Raw genomic sequence first — 25457 nt, forward strand, 5'->3', positions numbered from 1 at the left:
TGGAATGGCGACTCCTGTCTCCTTTACATCTTTGTCACATTCTCAGTATCAAGATGCCCAGATTGTATAAAGAAAATAAAATGTTATTAGATACATGGAAAACTCTGAGGTATGTAAGTAATTTAACTGAAATTCCTATTAATAAATCAACAAATCAATCTATATGGCTAAACTCCAAGATTCAAATTGGCGGATCTAAGATTGTCTGGAGGCATTGGTTAAATGCAGGAATACGAACTTTAAATGATGTTATTTCAAATGGAAATATGCTTGAGTTTACACAATTGCAAAATAAATTTGGACTGAATAAATCACAATTTTATAGATGGTTGCAATTGAAGCAGGCCATTCAGGCAGGGTTCCCTGAATGGAAAAATCTTAATTCTCAATATAGCATGGAATTTTTATGCTTCCAGGCAGATTTTCTGGGTCACCAGGCCGCGCAGTGGTATAAAGTTATTAGTGAATTGGTTAATAAAAAACCTAAAAATGGTCTTAGGGATATTTGGAGCATTGAGATTAAGCATCAAATTTCAGCATCTCAATGGCCACAAATTTGGTCTTGGAGAATAAGATGTACACTGTCAGCATCTATGAGACAAACTTGGTTTTTTCTTTTGCATAGAGCATTTTGGACCCCTGTTAGATTACAAAAATTAAATAGTTCATTGTCTAATAGATGCTGGCATTGTAAGCTTGATGTAGGGACTTTGGATCATCTTTTATTTTTTTGTCCCTATATATTAGCCTTTTGGAATTCGATCTGGGATCAAATAAATTCTTTATTAGAAAATCCTGTAGCATTAACTTATGATACTGTGATATTTGGCATGTCTATGAGAAAAAAGAGTCAGATATCGGCAAGTAATAACAAACTTTTATTGATTATGACAGGAGTTGCCATGCAACATATTACTAACAATTGGAAAGATCACAGCAGACTTAACTTTAATTTCTGGTGGAATTCACTTTGTCATCTATACAAAATGGAACGTTCAATAGCAATACAAAATGGAAATTATAAAAGGTTTAATAAAATATGGGAGCCATTGACATTGTTTTGTAATGAATAGACACCATTTTCTTAACATAACTTATGAATGGAGGGGAAAGGGGAGGGATTGTATAAATGAAGAAATAGGTAAAAAGAAAATATGAAAAAGATTGACTCAATTAAGAAGAATAGTATGGAAAGGGAGGGGGGGGGAGAAGGGTTTAGGTATATATACATTTGTTATTATCTTGATAGATTTATCAAGTGTTGTTTGTAAATCTATGTATCACTCTTATTGTACACTTGTTGAAAGATTAAAAATGAATAAAGAATTAAAAAAAAATTATATCTAATTATTTGAATAAGAAACCTAAAAATGGATTAAGAGATTTTTGGAGCATTGAGATTAAGCATCAGATTAATGCATCTCAATGGCCACGTATTTGGTCTTGGAGAATTAAAGGTACGATGTCGGCAAATATTAGGCAAACATGGTTCTTTTTGTTGCATAGAGCATTCTGGACCCCTACTAGATTACAAAAATTAGATTGCTCTAAGTCTAATAGATGCTGGCATTGTAAAATTGAAGTTGGAACTTTAGACCATCTTTTATTTTATTGTCCATGTATTCAGGCATTTTGGATATCAATCTGGGATCAAGTTAACCTAATGATGGAGAGTCATGTGGCACTGTCATATGACACAGTGGTTTTTGGAATGTGTATGAGGGCCAAAAGCCAAATATCTGCAGCAAACAATAAATTACTGATGATTCTTACTGGTGTGGGAATGCAGCAAATAATGACTAATTGGAAAGATTGTTCTAGACTGAATTGTAGTTTTTGGTGGAACTCAGTATGCCATATGTATAAGATGGAAAGATTTCTTGCAGTACAGAGGGGGCATTTTAAAAGGTTTCAGGAGGTGTGGAGGCCATTAATTGAATATTATAATGATTAAGGTTTATTCTTTTTCCTTAGGGGATAATTTGTAGAAATGGGGGGGGGGGGGGTAGGATAATCTAATTAAACAGCGGTATATTTCAACTGATTCATGGATATAAGAAACATGGTATATATGTATGAATAGAAAAAAAAGGAAAGGGGGTAAATTTATTGGAAATATGTTGTTATGAAATATTAGGGGATATATGTAATATGATGAGATATATTTGTTGTGCATTAATTTATATAATAAAATGAACAAAGAGTTTGAGGAAGAAAGGGTGGGGGGAGGGATAAATTAATGTAAGATTAACTATATTATGAAAGAGAGTTGTCTAAGTATGTATATGTTTGGATAGATTATTTTGTTGATATGGGAAGGGATGGGAGGTGGGTGGGGGGAATTAAAACATGTATAATAACATTGTTTAAGAATGTCAAGTGAGTTATGTGAATTAATTGTAATAATATTGTACACTTGTTGAAAGAAATAAAAAGGAATAAAGATTAAAAAAAAAGAAAAAAAAAAAGCAGAAGTTACTATAAAAAAAAAAAAAAAAAGTTTTCCAGAACGTTAACCTTGGAGGTAATGTTTCTCAAACCTATACTGATATAATGATGCAATAAGCTAATCTTGACAATATCAAGGATTGAACAAATAGCCTAAAGGCTAATGGTTCAAAATATTTCTTTACAATTCTTAGTTTCTTGAGAGAATAAAAAAGATTTCTTCACAACAGCCTGAGTGATTTTCTTCATGTTTTAATTTACCTGTCCATGGAAAATTATATTTTTGTTCAATGAGACACCAGTCAGTCTTGCATAACCGTTTTCTTTCTCCTCTCCAGGCACGGAACAGATGCTTTCTCATGGCACAGCTGATATCATCCTAGAAGCCTGTACAGATTTTTGGGATGGTGCGGATATCTACCCCCTCTCTGGATCAGACAGGTGAGTAAGGATAATGGTTTGTAGGGAAAAAGTGGAATGTTCAGAGTTGGTCACACATTTCTATAAATGTGCATAATCAGTCCTCTGCATTCATTTTCAAGCCAGAGGTGCTTCAGCTTTCAGCTTTTGATATTTGTTTGCTTATCTTTTTTGTCTTCCTGTCCCCAAAACTTCTCTCTCTTGTTTTTTGTGTACTTGTCTCTGTCTTGCAGGAAGAAAGTTCTGGATTTCTACCAGCGAGCTTGTCTATCTGGATACTGCTCTGCCTTCTCCTACAAACCCATGCAATGCACACTGTCTTGCCAACTAAATGGCAAGTGCATAGAACTTCTCCAGATGCCAGGACAGAATGCCATCTTCACCTCATGTGATCTTCCAATGACTACCCCTATCAAACAGAGCAGCCGAAGAAACAGTTGGAGCTCTGATGGTATGTGTCCACAGGTGTAAGCTTTCAAAATGCTACACACTGAACTTCAGGCAGGAAATAGAATAGGCATTGGAGGTTTGGGCCGATTAGAATTTTTGTGAAAGAAATTTAACTTCCACCCCTCATTTTGAGATTTAGAAATTGAAATATGGGAGGGGGATTTACAGTGGTGCCTCACACAACGAACTTAATTCGTTCCAGGAGCAAGTTTGTTATGCGAAAAGTTCGTTATGTGAAACGCGTTAAGCGCAGTGACTAACGACTGCCTGCAGTGCCTGCGCAGAAGGATGCAATACATCGGCAGCGATCGTGGAAGCTCGGGCGACTTCGTTGTGTGAAACGAAGTTCGTTGTATGAATCATGACATGAAGTTCGTTGTGTGCAGCGTTCGCTGTGCGAGGCGTTCTTTATGCGAGGCACCACTGTATTCTCTTTATTATAAATTATAAATAAAATATTATTAATAGATGGTATTCTTACATGAAAACAATGTAATAAAAGGAGGAGAAAAAGGTTCAAAATTTTAAAAATAATTGATAAAATCATTACAATATATATGTTGTATAACTTTATAAGAAAAATAATTACAGTTATATGATATATAAAATCATAAGAAAAATAAGATAAGAAATGTTATGTATAAAATACATTATAGAAATATCAAGTGTATTGTTAAGATAATTGTATGAAAATTTATGACACTTGTTGTTAAATGAAAAAATCAATAAAAAAACTTAAAAAAAAAAAAAAAATTGAAATACTATATATTCCCCATCACATAGGAGTTCCTGGCTAAGCAGTATCAAAGACCAAGAGAAGCTAATTAATTTAGGGATCCTTTTACTAAATCGGCTAGCACACCTTAGTAAAAGAGGGGGTTAGTGTATCAGCTTCATTTGTGCTGTGAATTCAAACCAGCTTTTTTTATTTGACCATCGACAACGGATGGAAGGATTCATGAACAGCGCAATTTAAACTTTCTCAGAATTTTCAGTTATGTACTGTTGGTGTTCTGAACATGGATTAGTTTGAATAACTCTCAAATGCTGGGTGAAGGTCATAAAAATACTTACAGTAAAAGTACAATTGCTTATATTGTTTTGTTATTTGTTATTTGACATGAAACATAGAGTACAATGAAATGTCACAAAATCTCTGCTTGGATTATTGCAAAGAGGCACCTTTTTACATTGGTTCATGTTCTGTTATTAACTGAACACTTTTTGTATTTTTCCCCTCTGGAATGTGTCTGTGTTGGGTTGGTGATGCTTTTTTTGTGTGCTTATTTGGGAACATGTTTCTGGTTTGTCTGCGCATCTGTGTGTCTGTGCTTGTGCATGTTTGCAGAGGGGATCGGGGAGGCGATGGAGAAAGAGGACAGTGTTCAAGCCCTGAGTGGGCAGATCTTCATGGGAATGGTTTCCTCCCAGTTCCAGGCCCGTTTGGACATTGTGCGTCTCATTGATGCTCTGGTTAATGCTTGCATACGCTTCGTCTACTTTTCAGTTGAAGATGAGCTAAAGAGCAAGGTGAGCAATAACATGTTAGATTCAACAATTTTTTTATTGATGTTGTACAGAAAATGACAAAGAACAAACCCCATAAACATCGGAAAATAACAAAGAATAAACCCCCCTTCCCCAGTTGAAGCATCCCACTTGACCTCCTCAGTGTAACAATAGTTCTGGAACATATGAAACATATTGTGATAATTATCAGTCTAATAACAGTACAATAAAACTAAATATAACAGAGCAAGGAAGTGAAAGAAGAAGGTCCCAAACAGAATACCAACCCAGGAAGAGAAGAGGTAAAAAAAAAATATCCCGCAAAGGTGGGTTGAAATCAATACCGCCGGCCATCCTAAAACAACCTTCCCAACCCTATCCCAAACTAGCAATAAAATGTCCCAGTTAGCCTGGACTCTTAGGCCCGGATTCTGTATAAGACGCCGGTCCGGGCGTCCTATACTGAATCGGGCCTACACCCACCCAAAGTTAACCCAATTCTGTAGCCGACGTCCACGTTGCAGACGCCGGTTACATAATCAGGTTTAACATGCCCAATCCCCCTCCCTGGATCCCCCCAACGACCCACCCGAAGATCGCCGGCAGGAAGATACCCAACCCCCTCCTGCCCTCCTGACAATCGTGGCAGGAGGGTACCCAATCCCTCCTGCTGAACCCCCAATGGCCCTTCCGACAATCGCGGCAGTTGGGTACCCAACCCCTCCTGCTGGCCCCCCCCAACGCCCCCCTAAGATTGATGGCAGGAGGGTACCCAACCTCTCCTGCCGGCCCCCCCCAAACAGCCCCCCCATACCGGAACCCCCCCTTTGTCTTACTTTTCAAGTTGGACTGGATGGCTCCTTGCACGTCTGGCCAGCAGGCCCGCCTCCGTCCAAATTAGGCGGGCCCGCCCCTCCCCTGCCCAACCCACAGGATCCTAGGGCCTGATTGGTCCAGGTGCCCTTTGTGGATATATTTGTACAAAAAGACTTTTATTGAACTTTTTTCTTTTTTACTATTTCTTTCTCTTGTTTTATTTTTTAAAAATCCTTTAGACTATAAATGTGTGGCAAAAAAAAATAAATATTTTTTAAATTGTTTATATATATATATATATATATATATGTATATATATATATATCTTTCAAATGGCACTTAATATATTGGATGATAACCGCTAGTGAAGTAAAAGTGCAACAGAGTCCTTGTGATGAATGTGAATCGACTAACAAGTTCTCCAAACAAGCAAGAAAACACTTATCTTGTGTTTGCAGTTGAATGAATGCACTCTCCAATGTAAATCGTGGTCAAACTAGCGGTTTCTTCAAGGCATGTGCTGGTCTAGCTTTCCCTCAAACCCTCCCTTACCAGCATTCAACAGGACCCGTCGGTACTTTTGGTACTCTAACCACGTGATTTACAGCAGAGTGCATTCATTCAATAGCGCACACAAGATAAGTGTTTTCTTGCTTGAAACTTATGCGTTGTATGTTTAAAGCAAATATTGTTTGGAGCTCTTGTTAGTTGATTCACATTCATCACAAGGATTCTGTTGCACTTTTACATCAATAGCAGTTATCATCCAATATATTAAGTGCCGTTTGAAAGATATATAAACAATCAAGAAAAGATTTTTGTTTCTTGCCATACATTTATAAGCAAAAGGATTAAAAAAAGATAAAACAAGCGAAAGAAATAGTAAAAGAAAAAAGTTCAATGAAAGACTTTTTGTCCCAATATATCCATAAAGGATTTTCGGAAGTTTTTTTTTTTTTTTTTTCATCAATAAAAAAAAATTTAATCCAGTTATAACTAATGGACATTAATTTAGTCTATGGTTTGGATTTCTGAGATCCTTTTCCTTCAAAATCATTTGTGTGTTGTGTTGTAGTGGCATGTATTTTCAATGAATAGACCCTCTAGTTCAGGGGTGCCCAATACATCGATTGCGATCGGCCAGTAGATCGCGAAGGCAATACGATTCGATCACGGAGCCCATCCTGGGCTCCGTGATAGACTTGCATTGCCTTCGCAATCCACCGGGCCGATCAGCCTTCCTCTCACCAACCTTCCTCTCACCTCAATTCTGCCTTCCTCTCACCTCAATTCTGCCATCGGAGAGGAAGTTCTGGGCTAGCCAATTGCTGCCTGGCTGGCCCGGAACTTCCTCTCCGACGTCAGAATTAATGTCAGGGAGAGGAATGCTGGTCGGTCCGATGCTTCTAATCTGTAGGGAGAGCTTGGGGCGGTGGTGACTTGGGGCCTGTTCCCCGATGACGGCGGGGAAGGGCAGGGAGAAAGAAAGAAAGGGGGGCAAGCAGGGAGACAGAAAGAAAGAAGGGGGCAGGGAGACAGAAAGAAAGGGGAGGGGGCAGGGAGAGAGGAAGAAAGGGGAGGGGGCAGAGAGAGAGGAAGAAAAAGTTGGGGAAGGGAATGAAGTCTGGAAGAGAGGAAGCATACAGGAGGTTAAAAGAAAGGAAGAAATATTGGATGCACAGTCAGAAGAAGAAAGTGCAACCAGAGACTCATGAAATCACCAGACAAAGGTAGGAAAAATGATTTTATTTTCAATTTAGTGATTTAAATGTGTCCGTTTTGAGAATTTATATCTGCTGTCTATATTTTGCACTATGGCCCCCTTTTACTAAACCGCAATAGCGTTTTTTAGCGCAGGGAGCCTATGAGTGTCGAGAGCAGCTTGGGGCATTCAGTGCAGCTCCCTGCGCTAAAACCTGCTATCGCGGTTTAGTAAAAAGGGAGGGGGGTATATTTGTCTATTTTTATATGGTTGTTACTGAGGTGACATTGCATAGAGTCATCTGCCTTGACTTCTTTGAAAAAAAGAACCGGAATATAAATGATAATTAACATTTTCTCTGCATACAGTGTGCTTTGTGTTTTTTTAAATTTTTATTGTTGGTAGACCATTTTCACTTGGTCATTTTAAAAGTAGCTCGCAAGCCCAAAAAGTGTGGGCACCCCTGCCCTAGTTGATTGATACTTCGTATTTTTGGTTTATTACTTTTTTGTGCTTTGATAAACAGGAGCACAACACAAGGTGCCTAAATTAGGGGCTATTTATAAAGTTGCACTGATGAATGTAAATTTATATTGCTTCATATTAAGTCCCATTTGTAGAAGAGTCCAATTAATTTCAAAGCATGATGACAAGTGGTGTGTTTTTGAAAATAGGTTCCTTAGATTTCTAAATCTGAGAAAATAAATTTCAACCCTAAATTTAGGTAATTTTCTACTGAATTTTAGTAACTGAACATATTACTTAAATCATCCACATCAATTCTCTTTTCCTTTTCTTTTTTAGCACACTAAAGGGGGGAGGGAGTTGGGAATAATTTTACATAATATGTTACAATATGCTATATAATATGTGTATATTCCTTTTTTTTTAAATAATTCTTTATTCATTTTCAAATTGTATAATTGTATGTGTATATTCCTATTGAAAATATGATACAGGATGAGTGGTTGGGGGGGGGGAGTTATTGCATCACTAGATTTTTATGTGGTAGATATTAATGTGCTATTGTGGAATAATTTGTATAATATATTCTTTTGTGCACTTGCTGTTCAATTTGAAAAAGAATAAAGAATTAAAAAAAATATATTACTTAAATCGTAATGCTAGTTTTTTCACATTTGTTCATTCTAGCTCATTAGCTGGATTTTGTGTTACTGCAACATGTGTTTTGGGAATTTGTACTAGACTGTAGCATTTCTGCTTGCTTTTCTCTGTGTGTACCATTGGCACAGCACACCTTGGCATGTGCTGGTCCTCTTCCCTTCAACTATTTGACCCTCTTTACTCTGCATAAAAATTACCAGCTGGTGAACAGAGAGCTTGTGATGTGGGTTGGCTATCGGTTTTAAAGTACTGTCTAGGCTTCTGGTCATGTAAATCATTGTTCACACAGTAAAATTTGGATCATTGTCTGCATGCCCCCTAAAAGCCTTTTGCTTCTATTTGAACAGGTTTTTGCAGAGAAAATGGGTCTGGAAACTGGTTGGAATTGTCACATCTCCTTAACATCTAATGGAGACAGGCCAGGATCTGAGATCCCTCCCTCAAGCCCCAGCCATGCAGGATCTCTGCATGATGATCTACAGCAAGGTGAGTGAAGAGGATTGGCTAGGTCACAGGGAGGGAAAAGTGTTGGGGAAGGGGGTTTGCTTCCTTTTAAGTTTGGGGTTTGTTGTAGGATTTATTGTGGTTGTCCCGTTAGTGTACTTGAATGCAGAAATAAATATGATATCATTTTATATTGGATAAATAGTACAGTCTGAGGAAAATTTTCAAAGCAATTTCTGCAGATAGAAAATGTTTTACCTTTTGTTAGTTGACTGTCCAAAAATATCTCTTCCTCAATATAGCTAAAAGTACATGACATTTGTTCCACAGTGTACATATGCGGTTCCAGGTAGAGGGGAGGCACTCCTTGGGGGGGAAGGGGAGGTGTAGGTCAGGAGAAAAATGCATGTGGATTGCATTTTCAGGTCTATTCCATGAAAAAAGTACTTGCACAAAGAATCGGGCATAATTTTCTGTGGATGTAGAAAGTAAAAATGTGTGTGCATTTTTACTTTGAAAATGGTGCAGAGTCCATGACTTAAAAGGATCCACCGACTTTGCCCCAATATGGACTTGCTTTTAAAAGTTTATTTCCCAAAATAGCATATCAAGGTAAAAGACCTGCTTGTTTTTTCTTTGACCTGTCAAAGAGAATGTTATCTTCCAAAAGCTAATCACAAAATGTATTCAGTTACACTTCTCCCTCCGTATTCGCTGTGATAGGGGATTAATAGAACCGCAAATACAGAAAAATCGCAAATTACTTTTTCATATGTTCGTTCACTTTATGAGAGGGTAAAATAAATTAAGCAAAATAGTGTTGGGAGGGAGGGTGGGTTATGGGTTTATATATATATATACAATTGTTATTGTCTTGATGGATTTATCAAGTGTTGTTTCTGAGACTATGTATGATTTTTCTTGTACACTTGTTGAATGATTAAAAAGGAATAAAGAATTAAAAAAACAAACAAACATCGTGAATATGGTAAAACCGCAAATAACATGGTGAGAGACCTGGCCTGTTCCTGAAGGAGAGGCAAAATATGGTGAAGAAAGTGCCGGGAATTGGCGATTTTCTCTGTAAACGCTTGGAATCGGCGATTTCTCTATGCAAGCTGATGTAATTTGGGGGGGAGGAGCCAGCAAGCTAAAAACCGTGAATAATTGAAACTGCGATTGCTGAAACCACGAATACGGAGGGAGAAATGTAGTTTTATTGACTTCTATTTATGCATTTAGAGGACAAATAACTTTAATTTAATTACTTTCCCATACATCAGAGCAGTCCCAGACAAGGGATACAAACTTGTATAATATAATCACTAATCATAGTGTTACCTCTTTTTACTTCAGTGGTGAGGGTGGTTGCATAACTGATACAGATTAATTGAAATCGGAGGGAAATTTTAATTGCTGTTTCTCCAGGTAAATAGTTTAATCATGGAAAAAGATGATTAAAATCTTAATCTTTACCTACCCCCCCCCCACTTGTTTCCCTTGATAGAATGGCTGGGAAAGGGTGTGATTGAGGTCAGAGGAGGGAGAGTATATTCAGGGCTTTCATTTTGAAAGCCTCAAGTGTTTTTACATTTCCTGATGTTCAGGCCACATTCCCGTGACAAATGTTTTTGCTTGCTGTCTTTGGAGGTAGTACACTCTGGGTGGGATTTAAAAATTGCCTCCCAAATGGTGTAATGGGGTGGGGGAGCCCAAGTGAGGTTAAGTAAACAAAAATAAGACACTTGCACATTGTCAGATAAGCATAATAAAATATCTCGAAAGCAAATAGCTGATATTACTTTGTTGCATATTTTGTGGCCAGTTGTAGATATTTGGGCTGGGTTAGAAGGGAGGTGCTATTTTGTGTTACGTGGCACTTTTGTTGGCAGTCTTTGCAGAGAGGCCAAATATTATACAGGCACGGAGACTTCAGTTACTCTCGCATCCCATAGGGAAGAGCCAGCCCATGTGGGAGACTTTTGCCCTACTACTGCCCAGGTTGTACCTGTTCTGTGAAATTCCTCTTCTAGCACAAGTCTGGCATTCATGATGTAAAGAGGTAAAGCAGTGTCTAAATGTCAATTCATTTACATTCTTTTCTATTATTAGTACTTCTATTCTGTAGTTTTCTCTTGGTTCAACACGAATTACAAAATTAAGAGAACCTCTGTCTGAGAAGTTACAAAAAACTTGATTAATAAATACAGAGTTAGAGCTTGGCTATATCATAACTATTATCAAATGTAGACAATTTCTTTCTGAACCAAGTGTCAGAGTAAATTTGTCACCTGCTTGTTTTTAAATGAGTGCAAGTAGCCTGGATATGTACATGCAGATGGTTTAATGTGGTGCCATGTTCTTCCCGTCAGCCTCTCGAGAGGATGCAGAGGGCCTGCTGCTTCTGGACGAAGAGGCGCACTCGGATCTCATTAGCTTCCAGCCAACAGACAGTGATATTCCTAGCTTCCTGGAGGACTGCAACAGAGTGAGACTCCTCTGCATAGTGTGCTAAATAATACGTGCTGATATGTGGGAAACTTTTGCAAGGATGGGTGGGTTGTGATATGGTCAAGGTGCAGACAGTACAGCACAGAACAGTACCCTAAGGTACCGCTGCCCTGTACAATGTTTCTGGTTCCGTAGGACTCCTTTCTCTATAACCTATCTTGAGCTGTGAATCTTCATGACCCTATAGCAAAGTAAGTGATTTACTGGTGATTTGATTTACTATAAATGAAAAATCAGTGGACAGTGTTCAGAAAGGTGACCATTACATAAGTATTAGAGGATTGTCCTATCTAAATAGATAGTGCTGCCAAGCATGTGATGGATAACTTGTCTGCTTAAGACTTCTGTCTGTGTGGTTCCCTTAAACCAGTGTATCGCAAACTATGTGACACTAGTGTACCTCCTGACGCAGGGGAGGAGGAGAGACACTGGCTGACTGCCTACAGGACATGCCTCTTGTGGCAAGAGGCACATCCTGTAGGCAATCAGCCAGCACCAGCGCCTCTCCTCTTCTGCCTGTCTTCCCTGTCGACACCCCCTACTGGCGGCTCAGGGCCTGTCTGGAGGGCCTTCGCGCATGCGCAGATGTTGACGCATGGGTAACGTCATCACATCAACATCTACGCACTTCCAGATGCATTGAGCTGCGGCCACTACATTTAGTGTGCCACTGCTCGACAAAATTTGTGGGACATTGCCCTAAGCAAATCAGTTTTTGTCCCGCATATGTAATGCCTTCATCTCCTCCTAATTTTAAGCAGATAAGTTTTGGTCAAACGTTGAGTTTCTTAGCCAAAATTTGTCCATTTGAAGAAACAAACTTATGGGTCTAGCACTGAATGCTGATTTCATAAGTCTGTTTGAATATAGTAGAGTGTTAAATAAAATGTACTCAGAAGTATGTCCAAGAAGAAAAGTTTGAATCAGTATTTTAGTCTCTTATTAGACAAGTTTTTAAGTGTGAATATAGATTTATTCCTCTTGTTTTGCCCTTTCTTCAGGCCAAGCTACCACGAGGGATTCACCAGGTCAGACCTCACCTCCAGAACATTGATAATGTGCCTTTACTGGTCCCCCTCTTCACTGATTGTACTCCAGAGAGTAAGTGACACCCAGGAACTTGTCACCTTGATATACATCCAATGTCATTATTGTCCTTAGCTTGCCTCATGTCTTAAATGAGTGAGATTTATCCACACCAAGAAAAAATGTTCTTATTCTCGTCACTTTTTAAGAAATCTCTAGGAAGATATATGGCAGCAGCACCAGCTGAAATCTCTCTATAATTGCCCTATATGGTTTTGTTTTCTCAGCAATGTGTGAGATGATAAAGATAATGCAGGAGTATGGAGAGGTGACCTGCTGCCTGGGAAGCTCAGCCAGCCTTAGGAACAGCCGTCTCTTTTTGCAAAGTGACATCAGGTGAGGGAATTTGCTGTGCACTCTTACTCAGTGTTTTTTTTTTTTTGTGTTTGTGTGTGTGGGGGGGGGGGGGGGGGAGGGCGCTCTCTCTCTCTCTCTCTCTCTCTTTTCCTATCTTAATTTTAGAAAATTGTTAAAGACTCAACTCTTTGATAGGCTGGTAGCTTAATGCATTCTGCTTCATTTTTTCAATCAAGTTCCTTATATTCAACTTGATGTATTTTATCTGTTCTATGTATTTATTACTTCTTTCCCTGCCATGCTGGTATTCTATTGCCTGTCCGGTTGGCATTTAAACAGTTCTTTTTAAACTGTCAACAATGCTTCCCCAATTTTAAACTGTTGTTTTCTTTCCTGTATTATATTGTAAATGCTTTCTGTTTTTATCTTTTGTTAAGTCCATTATTCTAATTTGTATTTTATCTGTATCCCATGTATTAGCTCACCTTGTTATGAACTGCCTAGAACTTTTTTGGTATGGCGGTATATAAGAATAAAATTATTATTATTATTATTATTCTGTATTTGAAAAGAAATGTCAGAGAACAAGTTGCAGGTGTATTTGAAACAGAATTATTATTGACGTCATAGAGCTGGGTACTGAGATCGAGAGCATATCACTCTTAGATGAATAAACAGAATAATGTTTCTTGTTGAGCATAGCAGAGCAGTGTTTTATCATGCATAATGTATTTTGCCTTCAGTATAGCACTTGATCCTCTCTATCCATCTCATTGTTCCTGGGAGACCTTTGGCTATGCCACAAGCTCTGCTATGGTACAGGGCACAGAAGAGCTTACACCCCTACAGCTTTCGGGCCATTTAAACAGTCTTCCATGTTCCATTTCCTTTCACCAGGAAGAATGTGTTGGCATCATCCGCCTCATTGAGCAGGTGAGTCTATATACTTCAAGGAGCCTTTTCCTTCCTGTATGAGATATAATCTGACCTGCCCAAGATCACATATCCAAGGCAGAGTGTGTTGATTATAAGCTGGAATGTATTTCCACAGTGTCATTGATTATATGGTTAAAAGTGATGGTCTGCAGTAGAATTACATTGCTTTCAATACTGGCTCTCTCCACTTTAATCTGTGCTTCAGTGTGATTGCCTTATGTTTACAGAGTATTACAATGACAGTCCTGGTTCTGTGTATTTTCAGGCTCGGCATGCCACATATGGGATCCGAAAGTGCTTTCTCTTCCTTTTGCAGTGTCAGCTGAACTTGGTCATTATTCAGGTGAGCTTTCACCTGCCTACCAATGTAACCAGGTGCGTCCAAGAGGACTACTTTCACACACAATTTATAATGCATCCACTGCCTTCATGGCATAATCCTAAAGGCTGCCAAAGCTGTGGGCTTACTTTGAGTATAGATAATAAATAGAAGTAAAATGAAATGAAACAACAAAATAAGATACAATACCTTTTTTTATTGGACTGAATACATTTTTTAACTAGCTTTTGAAGATGATACCTTCAAGTCAGAAAAGAAGTCATTGTTTTTGAAAGCTAGTAAACAACTTTTTTATTGGACCAACAATATATCTTCATTTGTATTGTTTCTATTTCTTATCTTTCAAAGTAGACTAACATGGCTACCACACTGTTTCAAATATGGACAAAGATTTTTCATAATCTCTCCCTTAGTACAGGTAGAGTCCCGTTGGACTGGAAAAAGGCTAACGTCATTCCACTCCACAAAAAAGGATACAGGACGGAGGCTGTGAACTATAGACCAGTGAGTCTCACATCAATAGTGAGCAAGCTAATGTAAACTAATCAAACGCCAATTGGATACGATCCTGAACTAGGAGAATCTACGAGATCCCCATCAACATGGATTTACAAAGGGGAGGTCCTGCCAATCCAACCTAATCAGCTTCTTTGACTGGGTAACGGGGAAGCTGGACGTTGTATACTTGGAGTCCCTGGACATCGTATACTTGGACTTCAGCAAAGCATTCGATAGCGTACCACACCGCAGGTTGTTGAGCAAAATGAGTTCTATAGGATTGGGAGACACATTGACAGCATGGGTTGGGGACTCGCTTGGAGGTAGGCTTCAGAGGGTGGTAGTGAAAGGCACCCCCTCCGAAACGATGGAGGTGATCAGTGGAATGCCGAAGGGCTCGGTCTTGGGCCCGATCCTATTCAACATCTTCATAAGGGACTTGGCTGAGGGGCTTCGAGGTAAAATAACGCTATTCGCCGATGACGCCAAACTATGCAATGTAGTAGGCAAGAACACAACAGAGAAAAGCACAGTGCCTGTCGATAACTCAATGCCCAACAGTATGGTGCACGACCTACTCCTACTGGAGCGCTGGTCTAGGACCTTGCAACTAAGTTTCAATGCCAAAAAATGTAAAGTCATGCACCTTGGCAGCCAAAATCCATGCAAGACTTACATCCTTAATGGTGAGATCCTAGCGAGGACTGTAGCAGAACGAGACTTATGGGCAATCATCAGTGAGGACATGAAGACTGCCAAGCAAGTGGAGAAAGCTTCATCTAAGGCTAGACAAATCATAGGTTGTCAGCCGTAAGCCCGAGATCATAATGCCATTGTACAATTGTGAGACCCCATCTGGAATACTGTGTACAATTCTGGAGGCCACATTACCACAAAGATGTGCTGAGAGTTGAGTCGGTTCAGCGAATGGCCACCTGGATGGTCTCAGGACTTGAGGATCTCCCGTATGAGGAACGGCTGGATAAATTGCAGCTATACTCACTCGAGGAATGCAGAGAGAGGGGAGACATGATCAAGACGTTCAAATATCTCACAGGCCGTATCGAGGTGGAAGAGGATATCTTCTTTTTCAAAGGTCCCACGGCAACAAGAGGGTATCCATGGAAAATCAGGGGCGGGAAACTGCACGGTGACACCAGGAAATACTTCTTCACCGAAAGGGTGGTTGATCGCTGGAATAGTCTTCCACTACAGGTAATTGAGGCCAACAGCGTGCCTGATTTTAAGACAAAATGGGATCGTCACATGGGATCTCTTCACAGAGAAAGTAGGGGAGGGTTATTGGGGTGGGCAGACTGGATGGGCCGTGGCCCTTATCTGCCGTCTGCTTCTATGTTTCTACAGTAGTACTCTGATTAAACTTTTATAATAATGTGCTTACAGGAGATAACATTTAAGCATCTACACTTAAGAACAGGATTACCTTTTGGTGAATCTTTCTTTGAAATATTTTCTGAAAGTACAGAACTATATTTTTATGCTTGTGTCTGCAGGTGTCGAAATGACATGCATACTTTTAGATTTCTTCTGACCGGCCTCCTCCCCTGTTCCCTCACCCCCAGCTGAATGCCTTTTGAAAACTGGCTGGTATAAAGTGGATGTGGTGGGATAATGTCAGCTCATTGTTTATAGACACATAGTTAAGATCTGATGGGACAGTGCTAGAGTACATGGGATGGTGCTGAAATGGTGTCAGATGAGACGCAGGGGCTGTGGGTATACGGTGAAGTTTGATAAACACTTCTGCTGCTAATACCAAGACCTATTCGGTGCCTTCCTGGTTTTTCAGAAGGCCATCACAGTATATTTTCTTTCTCTGTTTTGTGCAGATTTTAGCCTGCCTAATTCAGTTGCCACCTCTCCTCAGCACCACAGATATCTTGTGGCTTTCCTGTTTTTGCTACCCTTTGCTCAGGTAAGTGGAATTCCAGCAACATTCAAAATCTTGCTGTGTGATGGATGAAACTGAAGCTATAGATCCATTAAGATACTGATTTCCCATCTTGCTGTGCAAGCCTCTTATGCTGGTAAGCAATTCTCGGTTATTTGCATTTGGCCACTGCTTAGTCATACTTCCAAATATAGTATACTAGTGGGTAGAAGAAGAAAGCAAATATCCTTCACAGTCTATCCTCTATTTTTCATTGTGATTTTTACCTTCTGAATCACCAAAATACTTTGTGGTGTAGTAAGGGTGAGCGGCGCCTGGGGTGGTACCGCCGCCCCTCTCCCACCGCTATCCCTTTCCCTTTCCCCGTACCTTTTTTACTTCTCTGGTGTGAGCAGCATGCCCACATCTGTGTCTGCTCACCCTTTGATGTCACTTGCTAGGGACGTGTCCTGGAAGTGACATCAGAGAGAGCGCCAATGCCCACGCAGCAGCAACCTCACACTAGGGAAGTAAAAAAAAGGCGTGGGGGAAGACAAGGGGCATGCGCACACAGCAAGGAAAGGATCGGGGGTGGGCGGAGAGGTAGAGGGGTGCTGTGCCCTTAGGAAGACCCTGCCCAGGATAGACCGCCCTCACACATCCATCTTACTGTGCCACTGGGTACAATATAAGTCACTTTTGATGTCAAAATACACTCATAAAATACAAATAACCTGGAGAGAAACTGGTGTTTTTGGGATTAGGATTAGCTCACATCTTTTTAGTAGTAAGTGAAACGAGTTTTATAAGTTTCTATATAATAGGTATTTCCTTGTTCTCAGGGGCCTTACAATCTAAGGGCTGCTTTTTGCTAAGGTGCGCTAAGGATTACCGTATTTTCGCGGATATAACGCGCGCGTTATACGTGATTTTACGTACCGCGCATACCCCTCGCGCGTTATATGCCTGAGCGCGGTATACAAAAGTTTTTACACATAGTTCCCACCCCGCCCGACGCCCGATTCACCCCCCCAGCAGGACCGCTCGCACCCCCACCCCGAACGACCGCTCGCACGCGCTCCCACCCGCACCCGCATCCACGATCGGAGCAAGAGGGAGCCCAAGCCCTCTTGCCCGGCCGACTCCCCGACGTCCGATACATCCCCCCCCCGGCAGGACCACTCGCACCCTCACCCCGAAGGACCGCCGACTCCCCAACAATATCGGGCCAGGAGGGAGCCCAAACCCTCCTGGCCACGGCGACCCCCTAACCCCACCCCGCACTACATTACGGGCAGGAGGGATCCCAGGCCCTCCTGCCCTCGACGCAAACCCCCTCCCCCCAACGACCGCCCCCCCCCAAGAACCTCCGCCCGTCCCCCAGCCGACCCGCGACCCCCCTGGCCGACCCCCACGACACCCCCACCCGCCTTCCCCGTACTTTGTGTAGTTGGGCCAGAAGGGAGCCCAAACCCTCCTGGCCACGGCGACCCCCTAACCCCACCCCGCACTACATTACGGGCAGGAGGGATCCCAGGCCCTCCTGCCCTCGACGCAAACCCCCCTCCCTCCAACGACCGCCCCCCCCCCCAAGAACCTCCGACCGACCCGCGACCCCCCTGGCCGACCCCCCCACCCCCCTTCCCCGTACCTTTGGAAGTTGGCCGGACAGACGGGAGCCAAACCCGCCTGTCCGGCAGGCAGCCAACGAAGGAATGAGGCCGGATTGGCCCATCCGTCCTAAAGCTCCGCCTACTGGTGGGGCCTAAGGCGCGTGGGCCAATCAGAATAGGCCCTGGAGCCTTAGGTCCCACCTGGGGGCGCGGCCTGAGACACATGGTCGGGTTTGGCCCATGTGCCTCAGGCCGCGCCCCCAGGTGGGACCTAAGGCTCCAGGGCCTATTCTGATTGGCCCACGCGCCTTAGGCCCCACCAGTAGGCGGAGCTTTAGGACGGATGGGCCAATCCGGCCTCATTCCTTCGTTGGCTGCCTGCCGGACAGGCGGGTTTGGCTCCCGTCTGTCCGGCCAACTTCCAAAGGTACGGGGAAGGGGGGTGGGGGGGTCGGCCAGGGGGGTCGCGGGTCGGTCGGAGGTTCTTGGGGGGGGGGCGGTCGTTGGAGGGAGGGGGGTTTGCGTCGAGGGCAGGAGGGCCTGGGATCCCTCCTGCCCGTAATGTAGTGCGGGGTGGGGTTAGGGGGTCGCCGTGGCCAGGAGGGTTTGGGCTCCCTTCTGGCCCAACTACACAAAGTACGGGGAAGGCGGGTGGGGGTGTCGTGGGGGTCGGCCAGGGGGGTCGCGGGTCGGCTGGGGGACGGGCGGAGGTTCTTGGGGGGGGGGCGGTCGTTGGGGGGAGGGGGTTTGCGTCGAGGGCAGGAGGGCCTGGGATCCCTCCTGCCCGTAATGTAGTGCGGGGTGGGGTTAGGGGGTCGCCGTGGCCAGGAGGATTTGGGCTCCCTCCTGGCCCAATATTGTCGGGGAGTCGGCGGTCCTTCGGGGTGGGGGTGCGAGTGGTCCTGCCGAGGGGGGAGAAGAATCGGACGTCGAGGGGGGGCATCAGGCTTTCAGGATGGGGACAGGCAGACCTTCAAGGGGGGACAGGCAGACCTTCAAGGGGGGACAGGACTTCAAGGGGGACAGGCACGGAGAGGCGGGGCAGTGCACCGAAAGTCAGGGCGGGTGAACGGTGAGTCGGGGCAACCAGAGGAGAGTCGGGGCAGTGCACCGAAAGTCAGGGTGAGTCGGGGCAACCAGATGAGAGTCGGGGAGGGCGAAAGGAGAATCGGGGTGGCCAGAGGAGAGTCGGGGAGAGCGAAAGGAGAGTCGGGGTGGCCAGAGGAGAGTCGGGCAGCATGCGCGTTATATGCCTGAGCGCGGTATAGAAAAGTTTTTGTACATATCATCGTGATTTCTGCGCGCTATACCCCTGTGCGCGTTTTACAATGGTGCGCGTTATATCCGCGAAAATACGGTATTTTATTCCTGTGAGCTTCTTTGCAGTTAGTGTGCACTAAATCGGTTAACACACCTTAGTAAAAGGACCCTAAGTTTGTACTTGAGACAACAGAGGGTTAAGTGAATTGTCCAAAATCATTAGTAGTGTCTGGGTTGGGGGGGAAGGGTTTGAATTTCAGCTTTGCTGGTTCTCAGCCCACTTCTTCTCCATCGGGCAAATCTCAAGGCTTTTTTTTTTCCTTTGCAGTGTTTCTCTTCTTGGGAAGCCCCCTCATAATTCCATTTTGACTATGGCAACTGGGAAAAACCTGTCCTGGATTCCAAGAAAGGTAAGTAGTAAGTAATGTTCCACATGAATCTAGAGGGGAAAATGATTAGACATTAACTTGAGGTGGGGAGGAAATGGGCAACAAGCATATTTGAGGGCCACTATATAGCCTGAAAGGAGTCAGATGCATATGTGAAAAACTCTGGTTTGCCCAGGAAGATGTAGATATAACCATGAGGACCCCTAGGTTAAGATGTCAGAGCAATGCTGAATGAAAACTCAAACTGTGTTTTTAGGGATAATTTTATAGTGATTTGAGTGTGTAGAAATGCTCAAATAGACTCTTACAAAATTGCCCAAGTTATACCTGTATAAAAATAGCCATTGCCATACATAAATCAGTACTGAGCCTTTTTTTTTTTAAATTTCTTTATTCTTTTTCAAACTTACATCAAGTGCACAAAAAGAACAACATGAAATACTATCATATAACACTTGAACATCATACATTATATTCTTAATATGTAAATTAATTAAAAACCCTCCCCCCTCCTATCTTTCTATACAATCATTAAAACTATCATATTCCTTCAAAATTTCAATTTCGCTACATCTTATCTTCCAATCCCCCCACCCCCCTATGTATATTATCAAAGAAAAATGATGCCTATTCACTACAAAAATCAACCATCGGTCTCCATATCTTTAAAAAATTTTTATAACTTCCTTTCTATATTGCAATTGCTCTTTCCATCTTGTAAATATGACACAGGGAATTCCACCAAAACGTATAATTGAGATTACTATAATTTTTCCAGTTGTTAGTAATATGTTGCATAGCAACACCCGTCATTATCATCAAAAGCTTATTGTTATGTGCTGATAATTGACTTTTTTTCCTCATAAACATACCGAACAGAACAGTATCATATGATATTTCCACATGATTTTCCAATAAGCAATTTATTTGAGACCAAATTGAATTCCAAAAATTCCTAATGCAGGGGCAAAAAAAAATTAGATGATCCAATGTCCCTACTTCAAGATTACAGTGCCAGCATCTATTAGATTTAGAGCTATCCAACTTTTGTAAACAAACTGGGGTCCAAAAAGCTCTATGTAATAAAAAGAACCAAGTTTGTCTCATAGATGCTGACACTGTACATCTCATTCTCCAAGACTTTTATGATCTATGCATAGATGTTTCTGGGGTTGGTGAATTGTCAGAGCCAGAGTGAGATTGGTACTTCCATAGCAAAGCAGCAGATGAATCCAGACTAGTGGGTATAGCTCACATCGACCAGCAGGTGGAGATAGAGAACTGATTAACAGTTGGCCTTAAAGCCTGGTGTTCCTCTTGTTACTTCAGTTTTGCTCTATCTCCCAGCAGGAATGGAGCTTACTTTACTAGCTCCTGGATTCTGGCTGGGGCCGGTTTAGGTGGTGTTCCTGTGGCTTCCTCTGTTGAGACTCTGTCTCTTCAGTAGGACAGGGGTGCCTGGCTGATCGGTGCCGGCTTTGGGAGCTACACCTGGGCCCTCCCAGGTCCCTTCTCCACCCTCCCCTCCGTTTGTTTGAGCGGGTTCTTGGGCCACTGCAGGAGGTTTGTGCTTAGGTTTCTTCATTCCAGTAAAAAAAAAAAAAAAAAAAACCAACGACTTCCTGCTTGTGCTGAGCCGTGCTGTGTTCGTGTGGCTTTCAGTACGATTACCAGCTGTTACCCGACTGCAGTTAGAGCGGGGGACCGGTTGGTGAGTAACTTTGTTTGCTGTCTGCCTCCTCTTGCGTTCGGGTCGTTCCGGCGGTAGCGGGGGGTGGGCGGAGTCGGCGCGGCGGCGTGTTGCCGCGTTTGTGGAAAAAAAAAAAAAAAAAAAAGTTTTTTGTATCGCCGTTTTTAGCGATGGCAGCAGAGGCTACTCAGCGGTGCTCGCGCTGTGGGAAGCGCCGAGCACTGTCGGGCTTCTGCTCTGCAGGGTGTGGGGATACACCGGCAGAAGATGCCTTCCTGCAAGCGTGTGAGTTAGCCATCTCCCGTGTCAGCGGGGCACGGTCTACTTCCCCGGGCCTCGAGGGCGACTCGGGGGGACTGCAAGGCTCTGCCGCGGCTGAGGGGAGGTCAGCGGCGGTCGGGGAGCCAGGGTCGCTAGGGGACGGCGCGGCTGCGCGCCCTAGCATTGATCAGGCCGGTTCTTCTTTAATGGGGGTGAGTTCCTTCTCCCCGGAGTTTGTTATGCTATTGCACCGAGCTTTTCTGCTACAGGGCTCGCAGCCGGCCCAGTCGGTACCGGCGACCTGGCCGTCCCTCCCTGGGCCTTCTACCTCCACGGGCTTATCCGGTGCTAATGCCGGCCCGACTACGGGTCCTGGGCTGTCGCCTGGGCGGTCGCAGGGGGCGAAGAAACGCAGACTCGCGACCGTGGACGCGGAGGGTAATCTTCCCTTATCACCTTTCTCCCTTCCTGAATCATTAGAGGAAGGGGAGGTCTTAGATTGGGAGGCAGAGGATCCCCCGGGCAGGGAAGTTGATGATCCTTCAGCGCTCCGGCTGTTTCATAGAGAGGAGCTGGCGTCCTTGATTTCCAAGGCTTTGCAGGGTTTAAATATCTCTCAGGAGGATGCTAAGGTGTCGGGTAACCCCCTGATGGCAAGTACGCGTAAGCCACCTAGGTCCTTTCCGGTGCATGAAGCCATGCAGGAGCTGATCTCGGCGCAATGGGATACGCCGGAGGCCAGTTTACGAGTGGCAAAGGCCATGCGGCTCCTGTATCCGGTTGACCCGACCGAACTTGAAAAGTTTCGGTTACCTAGGGTGGACGCTTTGGTGGCAGCGGTAACGAAAAAGACTACCTTGCCGGTGGAAGGGGGGGTGACACTAAAGGATGCGCAGGATAGGAAGATTGAATCTTCACTAAAAATGTCCTTTGAAGTAGCTGCGGTTACCTTACAGGCCGCTATTTGCAGCTCGTATGCGGCGAGGGCATGTTTGCAGTGGTCACAAGGGATGACCGATAATTTAATGGAGTCCGGGGGTTCTGTCCCTTCGGAACTGGCTGATTTGGAGTCAGGCTTGGCCTATTTGGCAGACTCCTTATATGACATTATTCGAGCATCTGCGAAACAGATGTCTCTGTCAGTGGTATCACGCAGATCCTTATGGCTCCGACATTGGGCAGCAGATGCTGCATCCAAGCTTAGGCTGGTGAGACTCCCTTTTAAGGGAGGTTTATTATTTGGAGAGGACTTAGAGAAATTGGTGAAAGATTTTGGGGATACCAAAACACAGCGTCTACCGGAGGATAGGGCTAGGCCCCCGGTGAGGTCCTCCTCGTCTAGACCGCGCTTCAGAGATGTGAGGCGGTCCAGGCCTGGTAAACCATTCTTCAGATCAGCATATGGTTCTTTCTCTGCGGCGAGGCCTAGGTTTCAGCAGAGGAGTTCCTTTCGTACGACGAAACCCTCTTCAGGTCAGCCAGCACGTACCCCACCAAGTCGCACTCCGCAATGACGGTGGCTTGGCTCCCTCCGCCCTTCCCTTAGGGGGCCGGCTTTCGGCGTTCCGGGCGGAGTGGGCCACAATCACGTCAGATCAGTGGGTGTTGGACATTGTTCGGGAAGGGTACAAGTTGGAGTTCGCCTCTCCCGTCGAAGATTCTTTCTTGGTGTCCCCGTGCCATGGGGCGGCCAAGGGAGAGGCGGTCCGCATGACTCTTCAGGGGCTGCTCGATCTGGGGGCGGTGGTACCGGTACCCCCGGAAGAGGTAGGCCGCGGGATATATTCCCTGTACTTCATTGTTCCAAAGAAGGGGGGGTCGTTCAGACCGGTGCTGGACCTCAAAGTGGTCAACAGGTTTCTCAATGTTCGCCATTTCCGGATGGAGACGGTACGCTCGGTCATTGCGGCAGTTCGACCGGGAGAGTTCCTCACGTCCCTAGATCTCAAGGAGGCGTACCTACATATCCCAATCTGGCCTCCGCATCAGCGGTATCTAAGGTTTGCGATTCTTGGCCAGCACTATCAGTTTCGGGCAATGCCCTTTGGCCTGGCGACGGCTCCCCGCACCTTTTCCAAAGTCATGGTCGTGGTAGCAGCCTCTCTTCGCAAGGAAGGGATTCGGGTACACCCTTACTTAGACGACTGGCTGATCCGCGCCTCATCCAGACAGGAGAGTTTGTCGGTTACTCAGAGGGTAATATCTCTCCTTCAGTCGTTAGGGTGGATCGTCAATTTTCCCAAGAGTTTTCTGTCCCCGTCGCAGTCTTTGGTACATCTGGGGGTCAGATTCGACACTGCTCTGGGGAGAGTTTTTCTACCCCGAGACCGGGGAGAGAAATTGCAGGCTCAGATTCGCCTACTTCTCGGGTCGCCCAGACCTCGGGTTTGGGATTATGTGCAGGTTTTGGGCTCCATGGTAGCGACTCTGGAGGTGGTCCCCTGGGCTCGGGGCCACATGAGACCCTTACAACAGTCGCTTCTCTCTCGCTGGTCCCCAGCTTCTCTGGACTACAATGTGCGTCTCCGATGGAGTCCTCGGGCGGCTCGCAGCATGCAATGGTGGCTACACGAGTTGCACCTGTGGCGGGGCATGCCGTTAGCCACACCGGAGTGGGTGGTGGTGACGACGGATGCCAGTCTGAGGGGCTGGGGGGCCCAGTGCCTGCAAGCATCGGTGCAGGGAGTGTGGTCCTTAGAGGAAGCACAGTGGCCCATCAATTTGTTGGAGTTAAAAGCGATCAGATTGGCACTGAGGGCTTTTCAGTCCCTGATTCAGGACAGACCGACCAGAATCTTTTCGGACAGTGTCACGGCGGTCGCATATGTCAATCGTCAGGGGGGCACTCGGAGTCCGCAGTTGGCCGAAGAGGCAAGGATATTGTTTCAGTGGGCAGAAGGGCATGTTCCGCTTCTGTCGGCGGCATACATTGCAGGTCACGAAAACGTGCAAGCGGACTTCCTCAGCAGAAATCTTCTAGATCCGGGCGAGTGGGAGTTGTCGGCTCGAGCGTTCGACCTGCTAGTCCGTCGGTGGGGGTTGCCAGAGGTGGATCTCATGGCTTCGTCCCGCAATGCGAAGTTGCCTCGCTTCTTCAGCAGGCGCACGGAGAAGGGCTCGGAGGGGGTGGACGCGTTGGCCCTCCCATGGCCTCCAAATTCCCTTCTGTATGTGTTCCCGCCTTGGCCCATGATTGGGCGGGTGTTACAACGCATCGCTCTCTTTCACGGCAGGGTGATCCTGGTGGCTCCGGATTGGCCGCGTCGACCGTGGTACGCAGATCTCGTTCAGCTTTCAGTAGGCAATCGGGTGACGTTCCAGGTAACTCCGGACTTACTAACTCAGGGCCCAATCTGGATGGAAGATCCGGCCCGCTTTGGTCTTACGGCCTGGCTCTTGAGCGGTCAAGGCTAAAGAAGAAGGGCTATTCGGAGCAGGTGATTGCCACGCTTCTTAAAGCTAAGAAGATTTCGACTTCGACCTCCTATGCGAGAGTCTGGAAGATTTTTGATGCTTGGTGCGGTCGACAGGGAATCGCGCCCTTCCATGCATCTCTGGCGGCTATTCTTGCCTTTCTGCAGGAAGGGGTAGAGAAAGGATTAGCCTATAACTCTTTAAGGGTTCAGGTGGCGGCCCTTGCCTGTTACAGGGGCCGGGTGGCTGGCGCGTCGCTGGCGTCGCAGCCGGACGTGGTCCGTTTCCTCAAAGGGGTTCACCATATCCGCCCGCCGGTAAGGCGAATTTGTCCTTCCTGGAATCTTAAACTCGTAC

General features: G+C 44.5%; 1 protein-coding gene across 4 annotated transcripts in view; it reads left to right on the forward strand.

The window, feature by feature from the left end:
- TMEM94 (transmembrane protein 94) overlaps positions 1–25457 on the forward strand; it is a 175322-nt gene that overhangs the window by 103016 nt on the left and 46849 nt on the right. For all 4 annotated transcript variants that reach the window (XM_033961457.1, XM_033961456.1, XM_033961458.1 and 1 more), the window contains 11 exons: positions 2787–2889; positions 3102–3319; positions 4667–4848; positions 8818–8956; positions 11287–11402; positions 12427–12526; positions 12739–12847; positions 13552–13741; positions 14010–14087; positions 16433–16518; positions 19675–19756. In XM_033961457.1, the coding sequence (XP_033817348.1) occupies positions 2787–2889; positions 3102–3319; positions 4667–4848; positions 8818–8956; positions 11287–11402; positions 12427–12526; positions 12739–12847; positions 13552–13741; positions 14010–14087; positions 16433–16518; positions 19675–19756 (1403 nt within the window). The remainder of the gene's footprint in view (positions 1–2786; positions 2890–3101; positions 3320–4666; positions 4849–8817; positions 8957–11286; positions 11403–12426; positions 12527–12738; positions 12848–13551; positions 13742–14009; positions 14088–16432; positions 16519–19674; positions 19757–25457) is intronic.

The sequence above is a fragment of the Geotrypetes seraphini genome, chromosome 10 (assembly GCF_902459505.1).
Source record: "Geotrypetes seraphini chromosome 10, aGeoSer1.1, whole genome shotgun sequence".
In the NCBI taxonomy this organism is placed as follows: domain Eukaryota; kingdom Metazoa; phylum Chordata; class Amphibia; order Gymnophiona; family Dermophiidae; genus Geotrypetes; species Geotrypetes seraphini.